At 40.9% G+C, this 26,669-nt stretch overlaps 1 protein-coding gene across 1 annotated transcript; it reads right to left on the bottom strand.

Moving 5' to 3' along the window:
• Nucleotides 1–282: 282 nt before the first annotated feature.
• Nucleotides 283–26,669, bottom strand: jim. The gene is made up of 8 exons (XM_064689965.1): nt 26,440–26,669; nt 11,848–11,942; nt 4,435–5,478; nt 3,005–3,842; nt 1,777–1,974; nt 1,427–1,716; nt 1,136–1,240; nt 283–1,043 (listed from the first exon to the last, which is right to left on the bottom strand). Exons 3-8 carry the CDS (start codon nt 4,924–4,926, stop codon nt 432–434), a joined length of 2,535 nt encoding a protein of 844 aa, XP_064546035.1. The 5' UTR covers nt 4,927–5,478; nt 11,848–11,942; nt 26,440–26,669; the 3' UTR covers nt 283–431.

Below are 26,669 nucleotides of genomic sequence, written 5' to 3'. Positions count from 1 at the left end.
TGATGTGAAGAGCTGGTTTACTGATGACATCATAGAGATCCGAATATCGAGTGTATGTGTGGGTGTATGGGTATTGCATGCGACAGTGTGGCCGACGGCGGTGCGGGCGCAACGCCATTAGGCGTGGCCGCCAGCGCATGTCCTGCATGCGGATGCGGCGGATGCGCCGATGGCGGCGGCGGCGGCGGCAGCGTTATGGACAATGTCACCGTCTGCGGCGCTGCCACCGTCGAGGCGTGTGTGGATGTGGGCGGGGCTGTTGCGGCACCCGTTGCCGTGATATGATGCGCACTTGTCGGCGGCGCCGGCGGCGGGGGATGAAGCGTTGTTGTTGTTGCCGCCACCGATTGTTGTTGTTGTTGCTGCTGTTGTTGCTGCTGCTGCTGCTGCTGCTGCTGTTGTTGCGCTCCAGCTGCTCCAGTGGTGGGATGTCACTGGGCCACCACAGAGGTGGCCGCATTCTGTTGCACCACAACGCCCGGTGCCACCGCATTCGCCACGGTGACAGTTACGGGCGGGGTTGGGCCATTTGCATGTGCTGCGCTCGGCTGCTGCTGCTGCTGCTGCTGGGCATGGAAGGGATGCTGGAAGGGCGGGCCGTAGCACTGCGGAAAGTATAGCTCATTCTTGACCACCGATTGCTGAGCAACCGCTGCAGCGGCCGCCGCATTGGCCGCCATGCTGCGCACGGGCAATATGTTGGCCTTGTTGTCCACCGTGGCGGGATTGTTGTTGTTGAGGAACTGCTGCGCCACCAGGCTCTTGGCATCGTTCATCAGATGATTGGCGACCACAGCGGCCGATGCGGCCGCATTGTTCTGCTGCTGCTGCTGCTGTTGTTGTTGCTGCTGCTGCTGCACCTGTTGCTGCTGCTGCTGTTGCTGTTGTTGCTGCACCTGTTGCTGCTGCTGCTGCTGTTGCTGCTGGCGCCGCACCTTGGTGCTGTTGGGATTCATGTGGTTGTCAATGTGCTTTGTCACCTCATTCTCAGTGGCAAAGCGTCGCCGACAGTTGGGCATCGGGCAGCAGAATGGACGATCTCCCTGAGAAATCGAAGAAATTGAAATGAATTAAGACCTGTCTTCCATTTGCCGCTGGCGGGCGCATCTTGTGTGAGCTTCGGCTAGGCTACAACTACCTGGTGGGTGCGCGTATGCTGGTCCAGAATCGCCTTCTGTCTAAAGTCCTTGCCACACTGCCCGCACTTGTAGGGCTTCTCCCCGGTGTGAATGCGCAAGTGCTGTGGGAGAATAACAATCAGAACAGTTCCACATGACATACATCGAGAGGAGTTTCAAGTAGGCTTAGATTCCATGCTAAATGTATTTATATCCAAAGGTCTATCGATTCGGTTTGATTTTGATTTTCTGCCAATTGAAATCTCCTGAATTTCCACAGAGGGAGCGTGGATTCCCTTTGAACCCACCTGATTCAGAATGGTTCGCTGGCGGAAGAAGCGCGGACAGTACATGCAGCCGAAGGGCTTCTCGTTCGTATGGATCCTCAGATGCTGGGTGAGATGGGATTGCTGGCGGAAGCGCTTGCCGCACTCCGGACAGGGATACGGCCTGGATTCGATGTGTATGCAGCCGTGCTGGAGCAGCGTCGTCTTCTGCTTGAACTCCTTGTCGCAGATGGGACACCGCACGTAGAGCGGCATATTCGCGGGCCGTACGCCAATATGTTGCAGCACCTCGGGCAGTATCTTTTGACCTGCTAGAAGTTCCAATTAAAAGGCTGCGCACGGGGGGAGGAGTGGCCAGCTCGACTACTCACCCTTGCCATCCTTAAAGTAGGAGGGATAGTGCATGCCGCCGCTGCCATCGGGTGTGCCCTGAGAGTCATCGTCATGGTAGCCACCGCCGGCGACGGCAATGTCGCCCTTCGTGTCCGCCTCCTCGCCCGGAAAGGGCACGTCCGAGGGCCAGAGCGTCGGATGCGGTCCGTTCTTGAAAATGAGATGAGGCGAGACATCTGCAGGAGGGACGTGTTGTTCCGCAGCCGGGTGAATATGAAAGTAATCAAGCCAGAGAGTGCCACTGTTAGCAGCGCTTAAATTTGGCTCGTAGCCACTTTCGATCTTATCACATAGGTCGCCTAGCATCTTGTACTAAACTAGAGATGTACTAGCTTTTAATATTTGTTTTTTTTTCTTTTTTGTTTTTTTTTTGTTTTAATAATTTTGTTTTTGTTCTGTTCACTTTTGTAATGTTGTTGACTGTTTGAGACCCCCAAATGGAATGCTCTTTTTTAGTAATTTTTTTTTTTATTAATTTTCGTGTCATCTGCAAGCTTTCGTAATTTTCTGAGTGATATATCAAAGATTGCTTGGGTTTTATATATTTTTGGTTTGTTTAGAGTGTTTGGAGTTGTTAAACTCCGGAAGTCGGAAGATTCTGGTAAGCGTATAATAAATTGGTAAGCGAATCCTTTCGAATGCTTCAAATACATATCCTAACTCAAATTCCAGATATCCGTTAAGAATTATGATTATCCGTTTGGAACTTCAATTTATATTTAATTACTTTCTTTGCACATCTTTTCTGAAAAAGTTCCCATTTGTGTAACTATTTAAATTGAGGGTATTCCGCTGTCGATCCGCATCCTTTTCCTCTTCATCTATCGGACTAGCACTCCCTTTCGATCCACTTCCAATTTCTCCTCTTCTCTTTTCATTCCATTTTTAAGGGACCCTCAAAAAGCCAACAACTTGAATTTGGAATAATGTAAAAATAGGTTTAATAAAAAAAAAAAAGAGAAAACGTTCGAATTTCGGCCAAAACATCGCTCAATTTGTTTTTGTGTTTTAGAATTTTGCAAGGGATTTGCATTGCTGCAAACGCTGTTAGCCAAACGTTTGCGAATCTCACGATCCGCGCTAGCACTACGAGAGCGGGAGCTAGCAGCAAATGGGTCAAGTAGCTGGTTTGCCTTGCGGCCCTGACTATCGGGCGGATATCGCCCATTATCGTTATCGGTAATGGATGTGTTAACTGTCGCTCGCCTTGGTGGGTGCGCACATGCTGATTGAGGATGGCCTTCTGGCGAAAGTGCTTGCCGCACTCGGGGCAGGCGAAGGGCTTCTCACCCGAATGGATGCGTATGTGCTGGTTGAGTATGGCGCGCTGCCGGAAGCTGCGCGAGCAGTACGGGCAGGTGAATGGCTTTTCGTTCGCGTGGATGCGCAGGTGTTGCGTCAGGTGCGACTGCTGGCGGAACCGCTTGCCGCACTCGGAGCACGGAAATGGACGGGCGTCCGTGTGTATCCGATCGTGCTGCAGCAGCGTGCTCTTCTGCTTGAAGTCCTTGCCGCAGGTCAAGCATTTGAACAGCCGCAGATCGCTGTGCGGCTTGTTCTTGTGCGGGCGTCCCGGTCCCGTGCGTCCGCCCGGCGTCCCCGTGGCGCCCGCAGCGCCGGCCGCTACTCCATTGGGCGCCGCAGCGCCCTCATTGGCATTGCCATTCGCCGGGCCACCATTCTGGTTGCCGCCGTTCGGTGGTGCCCCATTCTGCTGTTGCTGCTGCTGCTGCTGCTGTTGCTGCTGTCCCGGCAGCAGCTCGGGCAGCGCATACGCCTCGCCCCCGTTCTGCTCCAGCTTGTTGAGATAGTGCAGCGGCGGAAAGCCAGGTGGCGCCAGCATGCCGCCCTGCGGCGCTCCATGGCGCGGCGCATAGTAGTCGGGCGTCTGGAAGCCATTGCTGGGATCACCTTGCGGCTGTCCACCGCCATTCTGCTGCACGTGCGGATTCCCCTGCCCAGCCTCGCCGCCGTTCGCCGGCGCGTGCTGCGGCTCGTTGCTGCTTTGGTTTGGATTTGGCGCGGAGTTCTGTTGGTTGGCAAGCTGCAAGTGGAGAGGCGCCCAAATTGCGATAGATTAGTGCACATATAATTGAGTTATTAGGGGTTTGGGCAATGAACTGTGATGAATGAAACTGTGATGCCAACAGACTACATGAAACATGACTATAATCAGGGCTGCAAATCGGGTTTGAGCCAACAACTCGGTTTGAACGAGGAATTCCAAATTATTTTTACCAAATCCTGGGTTCAACCAAATTCAAATACAGAGAGTTGGTTCGAATCGTAAGCTGAAGCAGCGATAATTTTGTTGTTGGGTTTTTTTTTTTAGTTTTTAGTCCTGATTATAGTTATTAATATTTGTAAGTGATGTATTTTTATATTTAAATTAAAAATTGTATTAAATTTGAATCGTGTTTTTAGGATGTCTGTGTCTTTGTGGATATGAGCATTGTGTTCCTTATTCAAGTAAAATTGATGCAGAACGATGAATGAATACATTTATGTTCAGCCTGAAGTGTACGTGAGGAGTAAATGAACGGGAATAACGATAATTATGCTGCAGTTGCAGTAAAGCGTGTATGCTCATCCTCATCCCTGCTCATCCCTGCTCATCCCTGCTCATCCCTGCTCACCTGATTCATGGCATCATCTTCGGCGTTGCCATTCGCTCGTTGCTGCTGCTGGACCGAAGGATACGGACTGGAGGATGGCGACACCTGCTGCTGGCGTCCGTCGCCGCTGCCATTGTCCCGTGGCTCCTGGCCGCCCGGCGGACTCTGCGGCTGGCCCGCCGCCGCCGCAGCTGCTGCTGCCTGCGCAGCGACTGTTGCGTTCTGTTGCTGCTGCTGCTGTTGCTGCTGCTGCTGTTGTTGCTGCTGCTGCTGCTGCTGTTGCTGGGCGCTGAGATGTTGCTGGGCCTGTTGCTGGATGTTTGGATACATGTCGCTGCCCCATTGGGCTGCACTGGCGCCGATGGCGCCGGCATTGCGTTCCGCGTCCTGCGAGTCCTTGTAGAGAACGTACGGCTGGCCCGTGTCCTGCGTGATGCAGTACATTATCTGGCGGGGAACCTTCAGGCCTGCCGCTATGCAGGCCGCAAAGGAGGCCGAGAAATTTATGGCCATTTTGTGGTAGTTCTTGTTCCGCTTTTACTTCTTCTTACTGTTTGGGTATATTTGTTGCTGTTGTTGTGGATAGTTCTAGGCAGCGTCCTTTTTGGCTGCACACCGATTATCCAGTGCTGCTCTTGCACTTAGTTTTAGCTCTTCGCTTCTTTGTCGTTGGCTTTTGTTTATTGACTCGTGTTGCACATTTTTGCAGTGTTTCTTTCTGTTCGGTTTTCAGTTTTATTTTATTATTTTGCTTATTTTACTGCTTTTTTGTTTGCTTCATTTGTTTCTTTTCAAGGCTCGCATTTTATTATCATTTGAAGTTCCTTTCTTCTTATTTAGTTCTGTCTTATTTAGTTTTGTTCAATTTGTTCTTTTTCTTCTTCTTGTTTTGATTGAAATTATATTAAAATTGTTGCTCTTTAGCCTTTGCTTCTTTTTTATCGACTTCAATGAGTACCCAAAAAACATGTCATTTTCACATGATTATTCGAAATAACTGACTGAAATGTAATTTCTTGCGCATTGGCTTTCAACAACTAACAGTTTTTACTCTTTCTGGTACAGCTGCAAGAAAGTCAAAATCAGCTATTTAAGACTTGTTAAGAAATTGAATTTCATTTAATGGTTTCATTAGATTTTTAGTTTTAAGACACGCCGAAATAAAAGTTTGGTTTTGGTCCCCTTGCTGTTTTTCCGTTGCCTGACTTGCTTGTAATTCCCAACTAGTTAAAGTATCACAAATATAAAGTTGTTGACAAAGCCAGAGTCAATAGCAAAGTCTGATGATCTTAGAACCGGTTTATTTTTCTTTGTTTAATATTACTTTAAAGATACAATTTAGTAAAAACTTATCTCATTAAAGCTTTAGCAAAATACATCTCTTTCCGAAATAAATTTGCATGCTTAACGCATTTCACTAACAACCAATAAAATGTTTAATTTTTAACTTCAAACAAACTTTTGTAAAATAAATGAAAAAACCTAGTGAAAAACAACAAAAATGCGACGCAAATTAAAAACAATGAAGATCATCAGCGGCTGATTGAGAGGAGTGGCGCACAAATGGATACCGCATGCCAAGCAGGCTGGCACAACTTCTCCCCCTCCCTTTCCATCTATCCCCCCTATAGAGCCCCTTCTAACCCACCCGGAGCCCGCTATTCGCATTAACGCTAACTCGTTGCTGCTCCCACACCCCCAATCGCAGGCGATTCGCCGCTGGCTGGCTGGCCACATGTTGTGCCTCCTTTTGTTGTCATGAGCTGCCTTTGGCTGGCTCTGGCTCTGGTTCTGGCTGTGTGTCTGCTTCCAACTCTGACTCTTGTGTCTTTTATCTTTTTGCAATGTTCTTTTTACTCTGTTTTTTTTTGCCATATTTTTCTTCTTTTTTTTTTGCTGCCTCACGACGACGTGCCAACTTTTTAATGCGGGATCAAGGTCTCGGCAGATACACAGATACAGACACACACACACACACGACGTCGCCGAGCGGGACGCCGCCCAGTTCGTGGCCTGTTGTCCTAAGCGAACAGATCCATTAACAATATACAAGTAAAGTGGCATAGAAACATGTGGCCATAGTTAAACATAGACATGAGCTGCCCAATTATTGGCTCTCATCGTTTGCCAATCTTTAGACAAGCAATAGACGAAACTTCAGCACAGCTGAGTAATTTGGCTTGAAGGAGCTTCAAAGTTTCTGATTAACTTGTTGAATCCATTTGACATTAGGTTGAAGTAGCAAGCAATTAGGTAATGGGATAATTAAAGTTCGGTAAAGGCAATTTTTTGCCAAAACACAAACTATAAAGATATAGTTAGCTATTTCACGAACCTGCCTGTCCTATAGAGCTGATGCTGATGCTATGCTATATCAGCTGATGATATGTGTGTAAATATGATATATCATGAGGCAAGTTTGCGTAGTAGATACTATTTTTGTTTTGTATCGATCCAAGAGCCATAAGAAAGTTACAATACATCTATTTGTTTTAAATTACACAGTTAGTTATTATTAGTTAATACTAGTTAGTATGACTAACAAATACAAACAACAAGTGTTGTTTTGTAATTACAATTTGAAATTCAAAAAACATTATATGTTTTCAGAGACATTTCTTTTCAAGTTGGCCGGCTCGAGATGAATCTTGATCAAAACCACCACCAACAAAAACAAAAAGGTATAAACAATAAGATCGAGTACTATTTCAAGCTACTTCAAGAACCTCCTGGTTTTATGAGCAGCAAACTTTCTATAGACCCAAGCTATAACCACATGAGAATTATAATCACCGAAAAGGTGACTAAACCGGATAATATGTACTTAACCCTGCGGCATACACTGTGTTTGCAAAAAAACATCGCTTCTTGTCAACAAAAGAGTGGCCAATAGTTTTTTTGTGTGTATATTGATTATCAAAGAATATGAAATTGTTTACGAAGATTGTAATATTTATGTTAATTTTGTAAATATCGATGCATTAACAATCTATTTTTCATCTGAATGTCTGCTCAATTGTTGTTTATTGAAATATTTTAAGAATTGTTCAAGTTAAGTAAAGTCAAAAGGTAAAGTTTGCCTGTTTCGTGTTAACTAAATTGGTTAAACTGAAAATAAACTGTGAAAAGCAATCGATATCGTTGCTAAATGACGAAATGAATTGGAACAATTAAATTGAAAACGCAATGCGTGCCCGCAGCAACAATAAACTAAAGCAAAAACAACAGCAACAGCAACAACAATTACAAGAGCAACAACAATTACAAGAAGTTGGCGCTACCGCATCGAATCGCAACGCAACGCAACGCATCGCATCGAGTTAAGATTCGAGCATGAGTATGTATGAATGTGAGTGCGAGTGTGTGAGTGTGAGTGTGAGTGCCAGTTCGATTCGTTTGAGGCGAGAGAACTAAACTACCTTGAACCCGTAAATGAACGCGTCGCGCTAGCCAACCGACTGCCAGATACGATACCTCAACAGAACAGTCTGGCATGGAACGGCGCCCGAGCAGGGACCGACACTTCGACTGCCGGGGCGGGCGGACAGTGGGGTAGGGAGGGGAGGGTGCGGGGTGTGCTGCAGTCAGTCAGTCGCTGGCAATGCAGTTGCACTTCGTGCCGTCCAAGTCGCTGTTGCTATTTGTGAATTATTGCGCTCCATTGGCAGCGCGACAGCGTTTGCAATTTATGCGTTCGTTGCCGCTGCAGTTGCCCCGCCTGCCCGCGCCAGCCCCTGCCGGCCCTCAGTCACAGTTCGCAGTCCCAGTCGCAGTTGCAGTTGCAGTTGCAATTCCAGTCACACTATCTATCTATAAGCACGGCATGTTTGTTTTATTCTCTGCCTCGCCCCACACACTCTGGCCGCCTTTCTTCTTCCGCTCCTCTTACAAATGTAATGAGCGCTTTATTTTTAAATGCGTGCGGCAATTTAAATGAGTGTTAGCAGATCCATTGGGAAGACGATCGTAAATGCTGAGCAGATGATCTCTAACGACAGGCAGCTAGAATTAATCACATTAACAGTTAAAGCTGATTTAAGAGTTGCATTAGTTAAAAGACGCTTAAAATCTTTGGGGTTAACTTTCGAGTGCTACTCTTTGGTTCATTTGCTTTCGCTCCAATTTACAATTCCCTTTGGTGCGGTCATCCTTAAAGGTTTATCTGGCAGCACATCTTTGCTTCAAGCCTCATTAAGACACAGTTGCTTAACATAACATATCATAACATAACGTAAAACAATCATGTTAATAAAATAACATTTAATAAATGCACATATTTAGCAGATTTCTTGTTGAAATAAAATTTAATATCCCATGGCAATGGGAACAAGAGCCCACACATTGAACATTAGAGTGCATTCAGGATTGTATCTTCACATATTTGAAAGGTTCAGCCAAGCAAATCGAAATGCACGCTTTGTAGCAGCAGACAAACTCCACCTACTTTACACCTGACGGGCGAGGCACAATGGACACGCAGTGTGGTGGCAGCAAAAGATACTAGTTAAAGATACAAGATACAAGCTAAAGATACAAGATACTCATATAAATGCACATGCAGCAGATACAATGATGCGAGAGATGGATGCCAGATATTAATGGCCATAAACGCCGCCTGTCATTGGCTGAAACATTGGTTGCCCACACGCCATTGAAATTGAAATAGAAATAGAAAAAGTGGCAAAAAACTAGAGCAGAAATCGTGGGGGGCGTCAACGTGGACGTTGACAACTTTCACTGCCGGCGAAGCGTGCACACAAATTGGCAAGAAATTCGCCAAGCCGTAAGAAATCAAAAAGTGGAGTAAACAAAACATAGGATATACATATATTTATCTAATAATTTTTCAATTCAAATGCGGCGTATTGTAAATGCAGCAAAAGGTAGATACGCGTTATCATAACAAACTAAACTCCAAGTTTAAAGATTTTCTTGGATATTCTTTTAATTATAAAACCTGCCTTTTCAATCACCTAAGAAATGTGCAGAGTGTTATAGAAAGCGCGCCATTTACTAGCAGTTCTTAATAACATATATGTTAAAAGAAGCGCTGTTAATAAACATATGTTTATCGATTGACTCTGTTAAGCAGTTTGAAGCCAGTTAAAATGGTTTTCATATCATTCATTTCATATCAAACACACATATTCCACTCCATTTAAAAATATTTAAACGAGCTCCAAAGTGATTCAGCTATTCCTTCAATTACCAGCTCCACTCCTAGCAGATCTCCAACAAATTTAACTTTCAAATTGATTTACAACTTCAATTTTTATGTAGCCAATTTTTTGAACTAAAAGCCAACGCAAACACACACACACACACGCAGGCACACACACACAAGTGCTCACGGGCCTATCTCTATATTCTATTTATCTGGCAGGGCAAAAAAAAAACTAGAAGCAGAAAACACGACACAACAAAAATTTGGTTTCAAGGTTAGGGTATACAAAATAACAAAAACAACAACAACAACGAAAAAATGGCAAACTTTTTGCGCCAACAACAAAAACGAGCGCCAAAAATTTAACGTAATTTGTGCAGTCGTCTAATTCAATACATAAAAGCTTCCCCCAGCCAGAGAGCGGGAGCTTAAGGGAGAGAGAGAGAGACGCACAGAGGGGAAGAGAGATTGAGAGAGAGAGAGAGAGAGAGAGCGCGCTCACATAAACTACAGGTAAAGCACAATTGTTAGATACGCCGCACGACCAACAAAAAAGAGTTGGAAAAAAAATGTGAGTCATGGAAAGGCGTCCAATTTTTATTGTTTCTTTTTTTAACCATTTTTTTTGTTTGCAAAACTCTTTGCCAAAAGCAAAAAGTTTTTGGTAGAAGAACTCCGCAAATACACCTAGGCAATGGGTTTTATGGGATTATCAGAAATTTGTGTTTGGCGTGTTGCAGATACAACAGCTTTGGGCCTGGACTATGTGTGCATGGCTTGTTTTAACCATTTGCTTTTTTGTTGGTAATCAATACACTTTGGCAATATTTAAAAGCTTAGATCTTTTATGAAAAATGTTGGGAATTTATTTGAAACAAAACAAAGTCTATAACATAAATTAATGGAATATATTGAGATTGTAATACCATCAAAAATGGGCAAATAAAAAAATATGTTGTAGAAAAAATAACTTAATAATTCGAATAACTAACTTTGGCCATTCTATTCAGCTATGTGAATAGATACGTTATAAATTTAAATAAATAAAAAAATATATAAATATATATAAGAAATACATTTGTAAATATATATAAATATAGTTAACAAATATATAGATAATAAATATAAAGTATTTGCAAACAAACATAATTTCGACTTTCTGTATTATAGATAATTATAAAGCATGACAGCTTAAATAGATTTTCTATGCTTATTTTTTAATATTTCTCGCAAGTCGTCTTTTCTTTAATGCATCTCGAATAGTTGCAAGTGTTGACTCAATTGCTTATTTCGAAGCTAGGTTAGGGCATTTGGTGTTCGTTATGTTTCGCGCTACCTTTTCAGCTCGCATTCTATGTAAATATCTATACATTTAATTAACGCGTCGAATTTTCGAACTCGACGTTCGGTGACAAACAAAAAACGAAAAATAAAAGGAACGAAAAATTTGTAGCCGGCTACAATTCGAACTGAGATCTCGTGTGATGATAGATGGGGTCTCGATTGGATGGCAGTTCCACACGCCACACATGCATTAGACTATTGCAGATGTATCTGTTAGATACACAGCACACACACACACACGCACGCACACACACACACACAGTGTAACACTTGGGGCTCACAATTAAGTGATTTTGCTTGTTTTGTTGTTGAACATTTTGTGGATTTTAGTTTTTTGTGCGAAAAATTTGTTGGTTTTTTTTTTGTTCACGTATAATTCATCATATTCCTTTATGGCCTGACATTCGCATACAGCATTTGTAGATACGCACCAGCACAGATTATACGCCCGCCCACCGTCCCCCTCTCTCACACACACACACACACACACACACACACACTAACACTAACACACACACCCAAAATAAACGAATTTAGCCCCAGGGGGAATTTTGCAAAAAAAGAAGTGGAAAAAAAATCGCAAATGATTTGTGGCAAATTTTTTGTTTCTTTATTTGCTTTTAGTTTTTGCGTATTTCGCTTTGCTCTTGCTGCTTGTTGTTGCTGCTCATTAGTGCCGTTTTCTATGTGTGTGTGTGCGTGTGTATGTGTGTGTGTGACTTCTCTTCGCATCCCCTCTGCTGCCCCCGCGTCTACACCTTCTACTGACTCTTTGCATTTTGTCAACTTGATTTACGCGCAAAAAATTTTCGGTTGTGCGATTTTTTTTTTTGTTCATTTTTTTTATTAATACTTGATTTCCTTTTAATTTTCGTTACGGTCCAGCAATTTTTTGTTATATTAATTTTAATTCGCTTTGCACTCACCTGTTTTCCACAATTGTTGTGTTCTTAAGTTTTCCCAAAAAAAATATCCCAAATGTTTATTAAATTTCCTTTTTGGTTTTAGTTGATTTTTAATGCTGAAAAGAAATGAGACACATATTTGAAAAGTTAATAAATATATTAGGAAATATATTAGAAAAAATTTAATCAAGGGTCAAGATTATTTTTGGATGAAATTTAAGCCTGAGGAAATTTAAGCCTGACTTTGAGTGAGTATATGAGAAACTCACCTTGAATAAAAGTTTTCTATAGTTAAACAAATTAGCCTGACTTTAACCTGGCTTTGCTTTAAAACTAAGAAGTGCCTAAGTCTTGAAGTTATGTTACCTCTTATCATTCGGACTACAAACACATTAATCCTAACTTTCTGAAACATATTCTAGGCTCTCGACTATTTAACACAGAAACAGATCGGATCTGCTTGAAAAATTTCAATAATATCGAATGCATTTGAAGTAGGAAACAGGTAAAGATACTTAAGAGCCTTAAGTTTGAATTGCTGTTTAAAGAAGCTATTTGGCTATAAGTAGAACTGGTGAAAGGAGCAACGCCCCAATAAACTTAGAGTTAACAGAGTGCATTAAAATCCACTTTTAGTTCAAATTAACTAATTGACAGGCCATAAAAGCAACTTGGTCGACATTTAACCGCCACGAAACACCCAACCCAAAAAACTATAAAACCAAACAAATAACAATTTTCGGGTTTCAGCCGGCGACGGCGACAACAACAACAGCAACATAATATAAAAACGATAACAACGATAACTTTGTGTGTCGCATAAACAAAAATACAACCAAAATTCGGACGCAGGCAGGTCTCCAGAGCAAATGCATATTTAGGATAGCCAGAGCAGGGGGCGGGGGGTGGAGTTTTGGGCGGACTGTATAACAGCTATATTAGCGCGAGTATACATAAAAATATATGCATATGTATGCATGTGGGTGTGTGTGTGTGTGAGAGTGTGTGTGTGGCTAACACTAACCTCAAAAAGTTTATTGCGCGCAGTTGCAGCGGCGTGTAGACAAAAAATTGCAAATTGCAGCGGCGTTTGCTTCACACAGACACACACACTCGCAAACACACGCACACACACAATCAAGCAAAGTCACACAGAGAGCAGCGAGAGACACTAATACACTAAGGCAACTGCACGTGCTCACAGTGGCTCACACACACAGACACACACACATACACGGAGAGTTACAGATGCAGACACCCCCGCGTACCGTTGTTGCCACAGCTACATCAAATTTTTATGCACACACACACGAACGCACACTTGAGCGTTTTTTTAGCTGCAGTTGCAGTTGCAGTTGCAAAATGCTGCAAACGTTGACAAAATTTTTAGATTATGTGCACTAAATAATTTTTAATCGAACTGTTTTATGTTGTTGTTATAGCTCTTGGCGGTTTATCGACAGCTGCAGCTGCTGCTTCCTGGCGTTGCGTATACGCCGCGTGTCTCGCACACAGTTCCAAAATTCGTTTGTTTATTCGAAATTCTTTTTGTTGTTTCGTTATTTTCTTGTTTTTTGTTTGCGCGTTTGTATTTTCTTTTTTCTTTTTTTTTCTTTCCTCAGCTTGCGACTACATTTTGTTTTTAGTTATTTTATTGCTGGCTATTTCCACGCAGTCTGCGCTCTATAATACAAGTACTCGGGTACTCTCTATATATAAACCGTGTGCAGCTTTTTATTAGATGTCGACGTCGTCGTCGTTGGCGGTCGACGACTGCAAGCGGCAGCGGCACAAAAATCGAACAAAATGCCCAAAAAAAATCGTAAGTACAATAAACCGAATCTGAATCCGAAACCAAAGCGAAGCGAAACGAAACGCAAAGAAACTCAGCGCAAGGCGCAGCGGGGCGACGTCGTCGTGTCTTTTTTTCCTCTTTTTTTTTTAGTCTGTTTTTGTGGGAGCGGAGCGCGCGCCAACTTTTAGCTATGGCTATGGCCACGGGTCTGGGGGTCTCTGGTCTCGCCGCCAACTACAAATATAATGTCTACACACAAAAAAAGCAAAACCAGCGAGCAGCGAGTAACGAGCGGCTCTCTCACCCTCTCTCTCTCTCACTTAACGCACACAGTCTCTCACTAACACACACACACACACACACACACGCTCTCTAAGCTTTTTTAGTCAAAACAATTGCAAAATTTTTTAACTTTTTGCCGGCGGGTCGAACCCCGGCCTCCAGCTGTGTGCTTATGTGTGTGAGTGTGTGCGAGGCACAAGTTTATTAGTGTTAGTGCAGTCGCTGCCAAAGCTCTCTCAGCTCGCGCTCTCGCCGCGCAACATCAGCAGTACGCTCTCCTCTCAGCTTGTGGCGCTCTGTTGTCGATTTTCTAATGTTGCGGCCCCATGCCGCTGTTACAGCGACGCCAATGCTAACGCTGACTGCGCTGCCAGCGCTGCTGTTTTTAGCGCGTGCTGCTACTGCTGCTGCTGCTGCCGCTGCCGCTGCTGCACTTCGTGTGCGCTTTCGTTTGCTCCGTTTGATTGTGTGTGTATAAAGTTTTTTTTATTCATCTCTCTTTTAGTTGCTTAATACGTCTGCTACTATTTGGGTTCTACGATTAATGCGCAGTTAAGACCGAAAAAGCGTACTGCAAATGACAGCTGCTGCTATTTTGGGAAAGGACAGCTGATAGAAGGATTAAAGCAACCACAACAACACATATGGCAGCTTTTAGAACACGTTTTTTATTTTTTAGGTTGATCAAGGATCTTTTTATCTAAAGTTTCGATTTTGTTGCAGAGCTGCTTTCTTATATTCCAGACAAATGCTGGACTTTCATAGTACTAAGATATAATTGTTTAGCTAAGCTTCACTTTGCCTGATCCAATTATATTTTCGTACAGAACATATTTGTTTTCGATTTAAACTTGAGTTATCTTTAAACTCAAAAAGTAAAAGATGTATTCACAATAGTTAAGTAAAACTCTCTGTCTGATCTGCTGGCTATCTCCCTCCCACTGCGCTGACTGATATCTTAGCCGCAATTCGACCTCAAGACCTGCTGACCAATCCCTCAATCGGCCCACACTCAACCGTTTAGGCAATCAGTTAAGAACGACACCCACAATGGCTAGTAAGCAGCTAAAAAACGGCTTATTCGTGTTGGCCCACAAAAAAAGAACGAAAACCTCTATCTTTATACTCCCCCCACCCACTAGCCCAGCCACGCCCACCATGGCGGAATTGTGGCAACGCCCACTCAGTCAGTCACTTATCGTGACCGAAGAACAGAAATTTGCAATTGTTCATTTGATTTCGTTGTTTTCCGGGTTGACGAAAACGTTGAGCCGCAGGAGGAAAGCGGGCTTATTCAATTCAGAGGGGTGCGGGCTAGATTGACAGGTGCGGTGGTGGGCGGTGCGGGGCGGGGCAGCGTGTGGGGGAAAGACACATGTACAATATAAAGTAAATTATTGTATGATGTGTATGCAATATTTTATAAATAAACAACCAATTTTTTTGTATAAACAATCAAAAAACAACAAGAGAGGCACCCGAAAAAAACAACAAAAACAACAACAACAATGCCAAATAAGTACGAAACAAGTTGAGCGTGCACAACGGCAGGGGGAGGGGGAGGGGGAGAGAGGGGAGCTACATGTAGATATGTGGTTATACAGATATATGTACATAGGTCAATTTGCTGGCAGATATGTAAAATATTAAAAAATAATATAAAAAAAGAAAAAACTAAATTATCTACAACAACTGCTGACAACGTCTCGTCGTGTCTTTTCTGCCGTTTTTGCATGTTGTTTACTTTCGTTTTGTTTCGTTTTTTATTTTATTTTTATTTCAATTTTTGGCAACGTTGCAAAAACAACAACAACAAAAGCACGCAGAACGACAAGTTTAAATGTGATTTCAAGACATGAGCAAAAAAATTAAATAAATTTAAGAAAGAACAGACTTCCTTATATACGACTGTAAAAATGCTCTAGCATGCATATTTAACTATTAAAGCTATGCAGATATCTGAGAATATACAACTGTTTATCCTGATTGACTGACTGACAGACAACCCGATAGACTGACAGTCTGACTGATTGGCAGACTGACGGATTGACTGACTGAGTGATTGACTGACTGACTGATTGACTGATTTACTGACTGACTGACTGATTGACTGACTGATTGACTGACTGACTGACTGACTGATTGACAGACTGACTGATTGACTGATTTACTGACTGACTGATTGACTGACTTACTGACTGACTGATTGACTGATTGACTGACTGACTAGCTTATCGACTGATTTACTGACTGACCGACTGATTGACTGACTGATTGACTGACTGACTGATTAACTGACTGACTAACTGGCTGACTGACTGACGGACTGACTGACTAACTGACAGGCCGACTGACTGACAGACTGATTTGTGATCAACGCACAATCCAATCTGTAATAACTACGATTCTGAAATATTACCAACCAGTTTTATAAAAGCGCACACTAAGGCGGGGAATCTTCCACGCGCAAATGTGAAATGTGGGTGGAAAACTGTTGTATAAAACTTTTTTGCTTAACAATCAATGGGGCTTTAACTCATTAAATAAAACTCTTTGTGAAAATGCATTTAAGCCGTGTTTCACTCTTTCACTCGCAAAATCTTCCCCCCCCCCCCCCGTGTGGAGAATAGTTATCAAAGGTTGCATTTGCGAAATTTTGCTTTTTGGCGTAAAGTTCAGTTTTTAAGCTCCACATTATTCAAGCACAAATTAACTGTAACAACGAACCGAAACCGAATTGCGCGCACAAATTTGATTCCAATCAACTGCAAACTCATTTAGAAATATCTATCCAATATATAATTTGAGGAGTGGAGCTCAAGGAAGTATGATTAGAATTGGTTGGCGGAAATAATATCCATTTAATATTTTAACTAAAAAACTGTGCCTGGGCAAAGCCGGCCTATATCCGCATAGTACTAAACAATATTTGTTTAAATATCAATGAATATTATGTTATTGAAACTAGATAGAGATTAACAACGGGAGTGCGCGACTAGGAAATACTCTGGTATATAAGGGACTTGCTGCTCTCACTTAATGTCGCAAACATCGCATTCTGTGTTGCACATTTGTTAGTTGATGTCACCCACTGCAAGGGTTTATAAACTTAGTCAAAGAAAAACCAAACATTTTCAAAAAGTTGTCTTAAAATAAACGTATCTTCAAGATAGACAACAAGAAAGTTTCTATTGTGTTCGGCATTATAAGATGCAAACTATGCTTAATTTTAGAATTTCTTGGCAACACTTCTGGCTATGTCTGCTAAATGTATATATATATGTATCTGTATCTGTATCTGCTATGAATATATATATATCTGTGTCCATGCTTTGCACTTGTTATTGCATTTGCACTATTTGTATGTATTCTTTATTTTGTGTTTTTTTTTGTTTTTCGGTGTTTTCCTGTTTCAGTTGCTGTTTGGCTTTGCTTTTTGGTTCAGTAACCTATCGATTTGATTTTGTTTACCTTTCAGACATGGCAAAAATATAACAAACAAAAATAAAGAAAATGCACAATTTTGAATGAATATTATGACATTTCCGCCAGCCGCGGGCTGTGCGGCGAAGGGTGTGCGGGTGGACGATAATAATATTGCTGTAGTATCTATGTAGTCACAATTTTCATTCACAGTTGCTGGCTTTCTAGATTTCTGATTTGATATTTGATTACACTAGAGTATTATTTTGTTTGTTCTTCTTTTAGATGTTGTTTATTTTTCACGCTTATCGCAAATGTTTGAAGAATATGTTTTTTTTTTCGTTTTCTTTTTTAGTTTTGTTGATAACAAGCCTAAATATACCCGATTGATAATTTTGTTTTTACTTTTAACTTAAAGGAATGCCAGAGAAATAGTCCGCACAAATATTTAAATTTAAATAAATATTATATTATTGATATAAAACCGAATTTTGTTATAACTAATAGTACATATTTTCCTCTGCAAAATCTACTACCCAAAACTCAGTTTGCAAAACCCTTTTTGTATTATTTTATTTCCCGGTATTTTGCGCTGCCTTTTGTCTCGTGGCTGTCTGCACGAAATGAAAACTTTTGCCTTGTATTAAAAACTTGTTTTTCCATTTTGCCATTAGTGGCAAAGCGGGGGAGGGTACGGCAATTGGGGGAACTAAGGATGTGGGCTGTTCATAGGCAACAGCTCAAATTGCCCCGTTTTCACTTTCAGGCAAAATCGCAGCGCCAAGACAGAAGACGGCGTGTTAAAGCTTATTATAAAAGACACAAACAAACTGAAATGGTGGAAAAAATCCAAAAATAGCGTGCCATAGATTAAATATGTACCTTTCGAAGCAATATATTGCAAACTAATCCTAACCAAAATCTAACCCGCAGCGCCAAGTCTTATCAGCATAGCTTTAAAACGGGGGGAAAGGTAGCGAAGAGGGGAAGAGAAGAATATGCACATATATACATTTAAATTACTTTTATCCGGCTTTACACGCATAACACTTTCACCCGCAATTCCACTTAACGGCGTGGATCTTTCGCAATCGCTGAAACACGCTTAAGAATGTTTGAAATTACAATGGGGTTGACTTGTTAACATGGGCGATCAATTCATTAGAAAATTTAACTTTGAACAGATTAGAAGTGATCGGATTCATATTTTGTTCTTCAATCCCGATGTTTCAGCTAGGAAAAGCGGATTTGTGGAAAGCGTGAAACGCCTCTCAAACGAATTCTCTCAAAAATCTGCGAAAGTAATATTAAAGCTGATCAAATGGTAAACAATAATGTTTCATACCAGACTTTTCCGCCCATTTTCCACGCCGTGTGCTGATCACCAATCAGTCAGCCGGTCAAATAAAACTAATTTCGAGGCAACATTTGAAAGGCGCATAAATAAAATAGCAACAGGCTGGCACACGATAATTCTGACGCGCACGTAATGGGCAGTTGATTTGCTTGCTATAAGCTCAGATATATAAAATTGGATAAATTTATTTATTTTTCTTCAATTGGCAATGCGACACACTCGCCGCGAGGGGCGCTCGGCAAGTTGGGCTGTTCGCTTCTGACAGCTACTTAGGGGTCGAGACGCCGTGACCGACCCCTGGCCCGTTATGTCAGCCCTTAAATAATCCTATTATTTACATGAATGCCGTTAGACAAATCCCAGACGTAGGATGCGTGGGCAGCGGCGCCCTTTGTTCGGCTTTGCCACTCGCTTTTCCGCCAGGTGCGTGCGGATTTTCACACTTTACGCATGAGAGCGCAGAAAGTAAGCGAGAGTGAGAGGTTGACTTACGCACGGTTGCATTTAGTCACCTGTCAAATGGCAAACTGTACCCGCTTAGTTTTTGTATTTTATTTTTGTTACTATCTTCGCGCTTTGCGACTGCCTTTGTTGATATTTTCTGGTATTTAACTTGCTCGCTGTCGTCTTTTGTCATGTAGTTGAAAAAATACTTCGCTAAATTGCATTTTCCTGCAGTCATTTAAGTTAATTGCATTAGACTCGTTTGACACGTTGCTTTATGTATCGATAATAGGTCGCAAATTGGCTAAAAACTAAGCACCTTCAATACAAGATCATGCTAAATATAAGTAGATTTGCAAAAGAGTCGTGGCAAAAGCGAAAGAACGTAATGAGAATGTTAGACATTCGTTGACAGTTCGGTAGAACCAGTGGACTTATAAAGCTTTAAGCAAAGCTTTAAGTGATAAAAGCTACATGCGGCAAGCTTTAAGCTTTTCTTGAAAGTTTTAATATATACATTAAAATTAAGTACATGTCAATTAATATACTTAAATACAATAAATTACGCTTAAAGTTCATAGCTCTGTTAAACTTTAAGGAAGTTTAAAGCTCTGCATAAAAGATTTATAGCTTTTGCTGTGAAAAACAGGGCCAGTAAAAGGCATCTGAAGGCATTACAAAAGACTCATTTCAACTTTAAGTTAGAAATTAATGTATATATTACAAAAACATTTACATAAAATAAATCACGCTTAACGTTTATAGCTCTGTTTGACAAAAGAGTAAAGTAAGTAAGTAAGTAAGTAAGTAAAGAGTAAGAGTAAAGTAAACTTTAAGTAAGAATAAATATATGCACTTAAATTAAATAAATAACGATTATTAAACGAATATAAACTTTAAGTAAATGTAAATATATATATTATATAAATAAAATAAATCACGCTTAAAGTTTAAACTGTTCGAGTACGACTTTTTTAGCTACTTTAAATTGTATTTAAAGTAAAATTTAAAGGTAATTGGACAGGTTTAGCTACTGTGCATTCTGTGGGTCGTTGAAATGTCAGTTTGGACTTTGTTTGTGTCTTCTCCACTGACAGCTTTCAATATAAATCAAATGCAATTCAACAAAAAAAGCGGGAAAACTAAGTAAAGGAAAATGCTGCCTACAAAGTTGCTTTTGCAGTTGCGGGCTTAAAATTTTTATTGCCATGTTGGCAACGCCCACATTTTAGTGTGTTGCCCAAGGTGGGGAGCGCGAATAGCTACTGTGTTCTTGTTCCTGCTCCATTGTGGAGCCTTTATACATAAGACTCACCGCAGGCACTACAAAATTGTTTTTGTTGCTGTGTGTTTTTTTGTGCCACTTGGCAAAAAGTGCACTTGAGAGGGGACATCATTGTAGTCGTAGTTGCTGTTGTTGTTGTTGTTGGAAATGCAATCGGAATCACAGAAAGAACAAATACTACACAAAGGAGAGGGTGTGGGTAAAAGTCCTCATCATATTGTCATATCCATTTTATTTTATAAGCTTTTGTTGATTGCGTTTACTTTGGAAATATCTTATGTTTCATACTTTTCAACAATTTGGAGTTTAGAAATGTGCTATAAACTCAATGGAATGGAATCAAAGTAAAAATTCAATTCGTTTCTCATGTGAAATGCGTTCCATTGAATTCCTTTAGTTTATAACATAGTTCTTCGTACGATATACATGTAATATTATCTATTTTTACTATTTTCCACTATTATATCTAACACAGCTTCACCTTTCTCAGAGATTCACACTCTGCTCATACTATATTAAATTTATAATCCCAACACATCTATTTATCTCTGCTTCTGCTGAGCTTTGTTAAATATTTGCTTAGCCTGAGGGCAAGGTCTTACTTGGGTTAATTCTCTCATGCACAGCATATTTATCAGCAACATTTGCCTCAACATTCTGGTTTCCCACATAGCCAAAATGTATACAGAGTGAAATGTATTTGAATGTCCTCATTTGTTTGGGGTTTTTGCCTCTGGTTGAGGCAAAAATCATTTATTGTTGCAAGCCAACCGACGACAAACGAAAACAAGTGCACGCGACTGAACAATCCTTGACGTTACAAAAGAAATGCATTGAGTTCGACGCAAAGTGCAGCAGCCCACGAGGCGTATGGAAATATTACGCATACGCCAGCGTTGCCAGGCAGAATTTTGATAGGCTGCTGACATGCAGAGGGCAGCCCTGCTTCGTCTTTCAAAACAAAGAGAAATTCATTTTAAACGTTGTTTTTATTGTGAACAGAAACCTGCCAGGGCTTTGTATGGAAACATATATATGTACACATATATGATAGTCTGAATTCAGCTGCGGATAAATAAATTGTGAGCTTGTTCGCGTAAACTGGTTAAAAAACTAACTCAATAGTGATTCAGAAAATATCAAAAAAGTTTTAACAGCTAGTAGGATGTATTTATGGGATAATAATGAAAATTATGATGAGTAATATAGAATACTTCGGCATCTGATATAGCTAAAGTTATTATATCTAGAATGTATTAACGGGATATTAAAAAAAAAACACTCTGATAACTAATATAAGATATTTCATATAACTAGAGATAAGATTTGTATAATTAGAGATTTGCGTAAAGACATGTTGAGGAAAACAACTCCTTTGCCCTATATAATACCAACTTATTCATTTTGCTTAACAGTCTGCAGTTTGTGAGGTCTATTCAAATATGTTCAGCAATTAAAATAATTTATAACAGGCACGCTTCTCATATTTAGGAGAGCTCTAATTAAGCACTTCTCATATGCAAATGTATCTGTATCACATATACATATACATGCATCTAGATACAAAACCAAATCTGTGACACAATGCGTCGTGTTGCAAGTGAAAGTCATGAAAGCAAAAAAACAGCAACAACAACAAACACAACAACAACAACATCTGAGCCTTGTGCTCGCCGTCGTGAGTACGTGTAGAATGTCAAAACACAAAAGCGAAAATGTGCGCGATGTGCAGGCAACAGGAAGCGAGGCAGACATGGCGAAATCTCACACCACCCCCTGCCCACCCCTTGACTAGCCAACTCCACCCCAAGGCTTGCCCTGCCGCCCAACTAAACCTTAGTTGAGGATGAGGATGAGGATTGGCCAGCATTTAGAGCCAGCCGCATGTCGTAGCAGCAGGTTGGCCTTGCCAGCGAGCTGCTGCCACAACGGCACAGTGGGGCAGCAGGCAGCGGGGAGCGGGCAGCGGGGCATGTTGCATGCCTGGCAACCGTCAATGCAACCAGTTGGTTAGCACCGCATCCTATTGCCTGCCAGAGGACAGCTATGTGGCAGTTATGTTCGTTTGGGTCGGGGGCATTCAACTTGCAGCGCAAAAAGCAAAATAAAAAATAATTAAATGTGCCCCAAAATGCTTTTGAAGTTGTCAAAAGCCTGCGTTATGCGAGTTGACATACGTAGGACAGGGCCGAGACGGGGTGGTGGGGGGAGAACCATTCTAAAGCAAGCCCAAGCAACTTTTCTCTATGATCTGTAATTAAACGGGCTAGACTTTAAATTCATTTTGGTATTACACTAATTATCGTAAAGTTGAAATTGTATGAAAAACTTTCGTAAGACGCAGAGGGAAGCAGAAGAAAGATTAGGAATTAAAATTGATCTTAAAAAGTTGGAATTTTATAAAAAAAGGCAGAAGGAGATAGAAGAAACCTTTTTTTTTAAGGACATCAGACTAACAATTAGAATTGATTTCGATTTTTTGTGGAAATGCACCCAATTTTCTAATAAGATATAGAAACTAGTATTAAAAAACATATCTGGCAAAGAATTCCTAAATTTGTCTATACTATTATTTTAGTAAATATTTTATAATACGGATTTAGATATTTATGAATACTTCTAGATTTTGCCTTTATTGGAATTCTCTAAAACTCAATTTCGTGCAGAACTTTAAATTTAATAAATATTTTTTCTGCACTCCAAGTACATAAAACGTTCGACAACTTGTCCCACCCCCCGCCCATTGCCCCTCCACCCACCCGCGCAGCAGTTCCCTAATTTTGCTAGCGGCGAAACAAAAGAGAAAACCTTCGTTGCAAAAGAAAAAATAAACAATGTTACAATGTTTTCTGATGTTTTAGCCCAAAAAACTGGAGATTCCCCCCCCGCCCGCCCTTGGCTTTTAGCTGTGGGTAATGATATGTCACGTTTGCTCTAGACTTTGTTTTATATGTAGTCGCACTCAATGACACTGCAAGAAAAAATGTGGCAAAAAAATGAAAATAAAATGAAAATTTCGCAGCAGCTGCAATAAAATTAACGAAATGGCATGGAAAAGAATGTAGCCGAAAAAAAAACGAGAGAAAAAAAACGAATGAGGAATAAAAGAAAAGCACAAAATGTGCAATTTCTGAGTGGTTTTTTGGATGCGTCGCTTTGGGTGGGTGTTGGCGGTGGTTCGCTTTTTTATGCGGTGCTGCAGCTGCAGCTGCTGTTGCCAACTGCACACGCAGCGGAAATAAAGGAAAAAGCGCAAAGAAAATAAAAACTAAAAGACAGCAAGGAAAAAAGAGAAAAAAGAAAAGCGATGTATGTATATTAAAGCTGTCGTTAATGGCAGGCCTCACGCGTAGACCCACAGAAACCCGCTAGAATTTGTCGACACGTAGAAAATACCTGGAAAATAATCAGATACATTCTAACGCTGGCCAACGTAATGCTCAAAAGGCGAGCCTAGTCACGTAATTTGGCTAGCAATACAAAGACAAGGCATTACGCAGTTACTTTTCCAGTGATTCGTTAAGGCTTAAATTGACTAGTAAGACGCGCAAGTTTTAACAAGTGGCTTTAGTTAGAGCTTTTAATTTGTCTATTCTTATGTGTTAACTACTTAGGCTGTCATTCGTTCTGTCGATCATTAATAAATAAATAATAGGAATAGAAAACATTGAAGTTTTATAGAGTTTTTTCATAGTATAAAAGTAATTTAGTTAGTTTAGTTGAAATATCATTAATAAACAATAAAGGAATAAAGAAGAATGCCTTCTATTTTCATGCAATTGCCTTTAAAATACAACAAAAGCTGAAGTATATAATTCAAAGACATGAGAAACAAACAAGCATCAGGCACTGCCTGATGGTTTGGTGCCTTCTGCATGTTCTTCAGGTGCACAAGTGCTGCTGGGTGCACTCACTCACACACACACGCACGCACGCACACACACACGCACGCACTTATATAGCAATATAATTGCGCTCGTTTGGAAAGCAGGCGGACTTCCAACCATTTAAAATTGCAGCTACTTGCAGTGCGTGGGCGGCGGGCGTGGAAAAGAGCTATAATACCGACTGCAGACAGTCAGTCTCTTTCACACTTACGCACACACACTCACACACACACGCACCCACACACAGTTGAATGTGTGCAGACCACATTCGACGCTCCGTCATGTCAAAAGGATGCTGACTGACCAACCCCTTCCCAGTGTACGCGTCTACCCTTTCCGCTACGCCACTGCCTGCTGCTGCCATTTGCTGTTAAAATTGTATGGCGTCAACTGTACTTTTATGCACACACACACACACACACACTCACACTCACACGCACACGCACGCACACACTCGAACAGCCACATACGTAATTCATTTCATTCTCTCGCACATTTTTATGTACGAAATTTTATTTCAATTCATTTTAAAATATGTGTAATGCTTCCTTTTTTACTCTTCCTTTTTCTGTTGTTCGCTCATCCTTTCGACTTTTGTGCTTCGATTTTCAATTGCCAGGCGCAGCAGCAGCCTATCCAGCCCGAGCCCGCGCAGCCCCGCACCCCCGCACACCCGCCCACCCACTGACCGTTGCCCACTGGCATTTTCGTGTGCTCAGCAATCCCCCCCCCCCTTCCCACAAAAGGGTGTTTGGGGCTTTTTGGGAGGCTTGTTTCACCCTTCTGCGCTCGCATGCTTCTGCCTGTCCGCGCAATTTTTTCAATAATTAATTTTTTGCGCGTAAATGCAATTTGCATGTAGATGAGCGCTCACACACACACGCACACACACACATGGCCACATGCATATAGTGGTCATATATGTGCTGATATGTACATAAGTCCGTTATATAATAGGGGGCTATTTGTTGGATGGCCGCAGCGTTAAGCACCGTTTTTATTGCCTGCTTTTTGGCGCGCATTGGCGCCATCTCTTTCGCACAATGCGCCGACCAAGGCTCCGTCTCACTCGCACACTTTATGCGTATATTCTGCTTTGCGACAGTCTGTACTTTTTTTTATAATTATTTTTTAAGCGGCATTACTCGAGAATTATATAGAGTGTATTTTAACTGGGCTCCAAAACTATGGGATTGTCTGTTCCGGGGCATTATCATAAAAATATTTTATTACCAGGCGCAATTAAATTGATAAGAAATTCATGCATGAACTAAGAATTCTTATAAAAAATGAGCATCTTGTACTCCAATAAATAAAAGTCAATATGTTAAGCGCAATAATACTCCAAAGTATAAATTTAAAATTTGTTTTGCATTTTGATAACAAACTAAGAGAAACAGTGTATGAAACTCTGCTACAGTTAGTTAGTTAGATAGTTACATTAAGATACAAATTTATCTAAATTACAAAGCGAAATTATTACGTTCTCTTGAACCTTATAAACCTTATTAACCGTGTAAACAGGTTTACGGTATTAATCAAAATCTTTAACAAACAGTATTTAACTTTGATGATAAGGATATGCTCCAATATATTAAGACCGGTTACCTGATGTTACCCGGCATTGCTCAGTCCATATATATACATCAATATAATACTCTTTGATAGCCAATTTGATTATTTCCGTAATACTGTAATTCTGTTTATAAGGTTTACAACATAATCCTGTCTATAAGGCTTACAAGATATGATTAAGACTGAATAATGTGGCCAAAAAGAATTTTATCGAACTTTCCCTAGACACCCCTCAAATCTCCTAAGAATAACATATGAGGATACTTAAGAACAAGTTTGAAGGCTCATCGCATGAAATATGTTTATGCTTCATATAATTATTTCCAACCAATTGTTTTCAATGTGCAATTGGATTTTTTAGAACCCCGCCTATATTAACGTAACTATATGCTACTAAAACTGTGCTTTAGGTCTCAGAATGGGCAATCAATCAACAAGCAATCAGTCAGTTAGCATAAGGAGTTGTATGCATGTGATCTACCCTGGTAAAATTGTCCATATTGAAACTTTTGCTTCAATTAAGAAGGGTTCCTCGTCTTGAATCTTAACTTTAATAAACACTTACCAAAATGTGTTATCCCAAACTGCGTTTTTTAGCTGTTGTCTGTAATTCCTGATCCAAGTGGGTTTTCAAATGACTCAAAACTGTGTCCGTGGGGAATGTTGTTAATTTTAGTTTGGCCCAAAAACTGTTTGTTTTTAAATTCTCAAATATGCTTTTTGTGTGTGTTGGTTTTCAATTGAATTCCTTTTTTTGTTGTGTTTTATTTTATCATAAATGTAATATAATTAAAT

This window comes from Drosophila montana, unplaced genomic scaffold, assembly GCF_035044405.1.
Source record: "Drosophila montana isolate Dmon_TW-CO22-7 unplaced genomic scaffold, ASM3504440v1 contig_3218_1, whole genome shotgun sequence".
In the NCBI taxonomy this organism is placed as follows: Eukaryota; Metazoa; Arthropoda; class Insecta; order Diptera; family Drosophilidae; genus Drosophila; species Drosophila montana.
This window is presented reverse-complemented; position numbering and strand designations above follow the sequence as displayed.

Bases quoted from the DNA above. Each gene is read 5' to 3' on its own strand.
- jim (XM_064689965.1), bottom strand. From the start codon at position 4,926: ATGGCCATAAATTTCTCGGCCTCCTTTGCGGCCTGCATAGCGGCAGGC. The intron at 1,975-3,004 runs GCGAGCGACAGT...TCCCTCCTGCAG, and splicing joins GCATGTGCGCACCCACCAAG to ATGTCTCGCCTCATCTCATT. The intron at 1,044-1,135 runs GTTGTAGCCTAG...TCGATTTCTCAG, and splicing joins ATACGCGCACCCACCAGGTA to GGAGATCGTCCATTCTGCTG.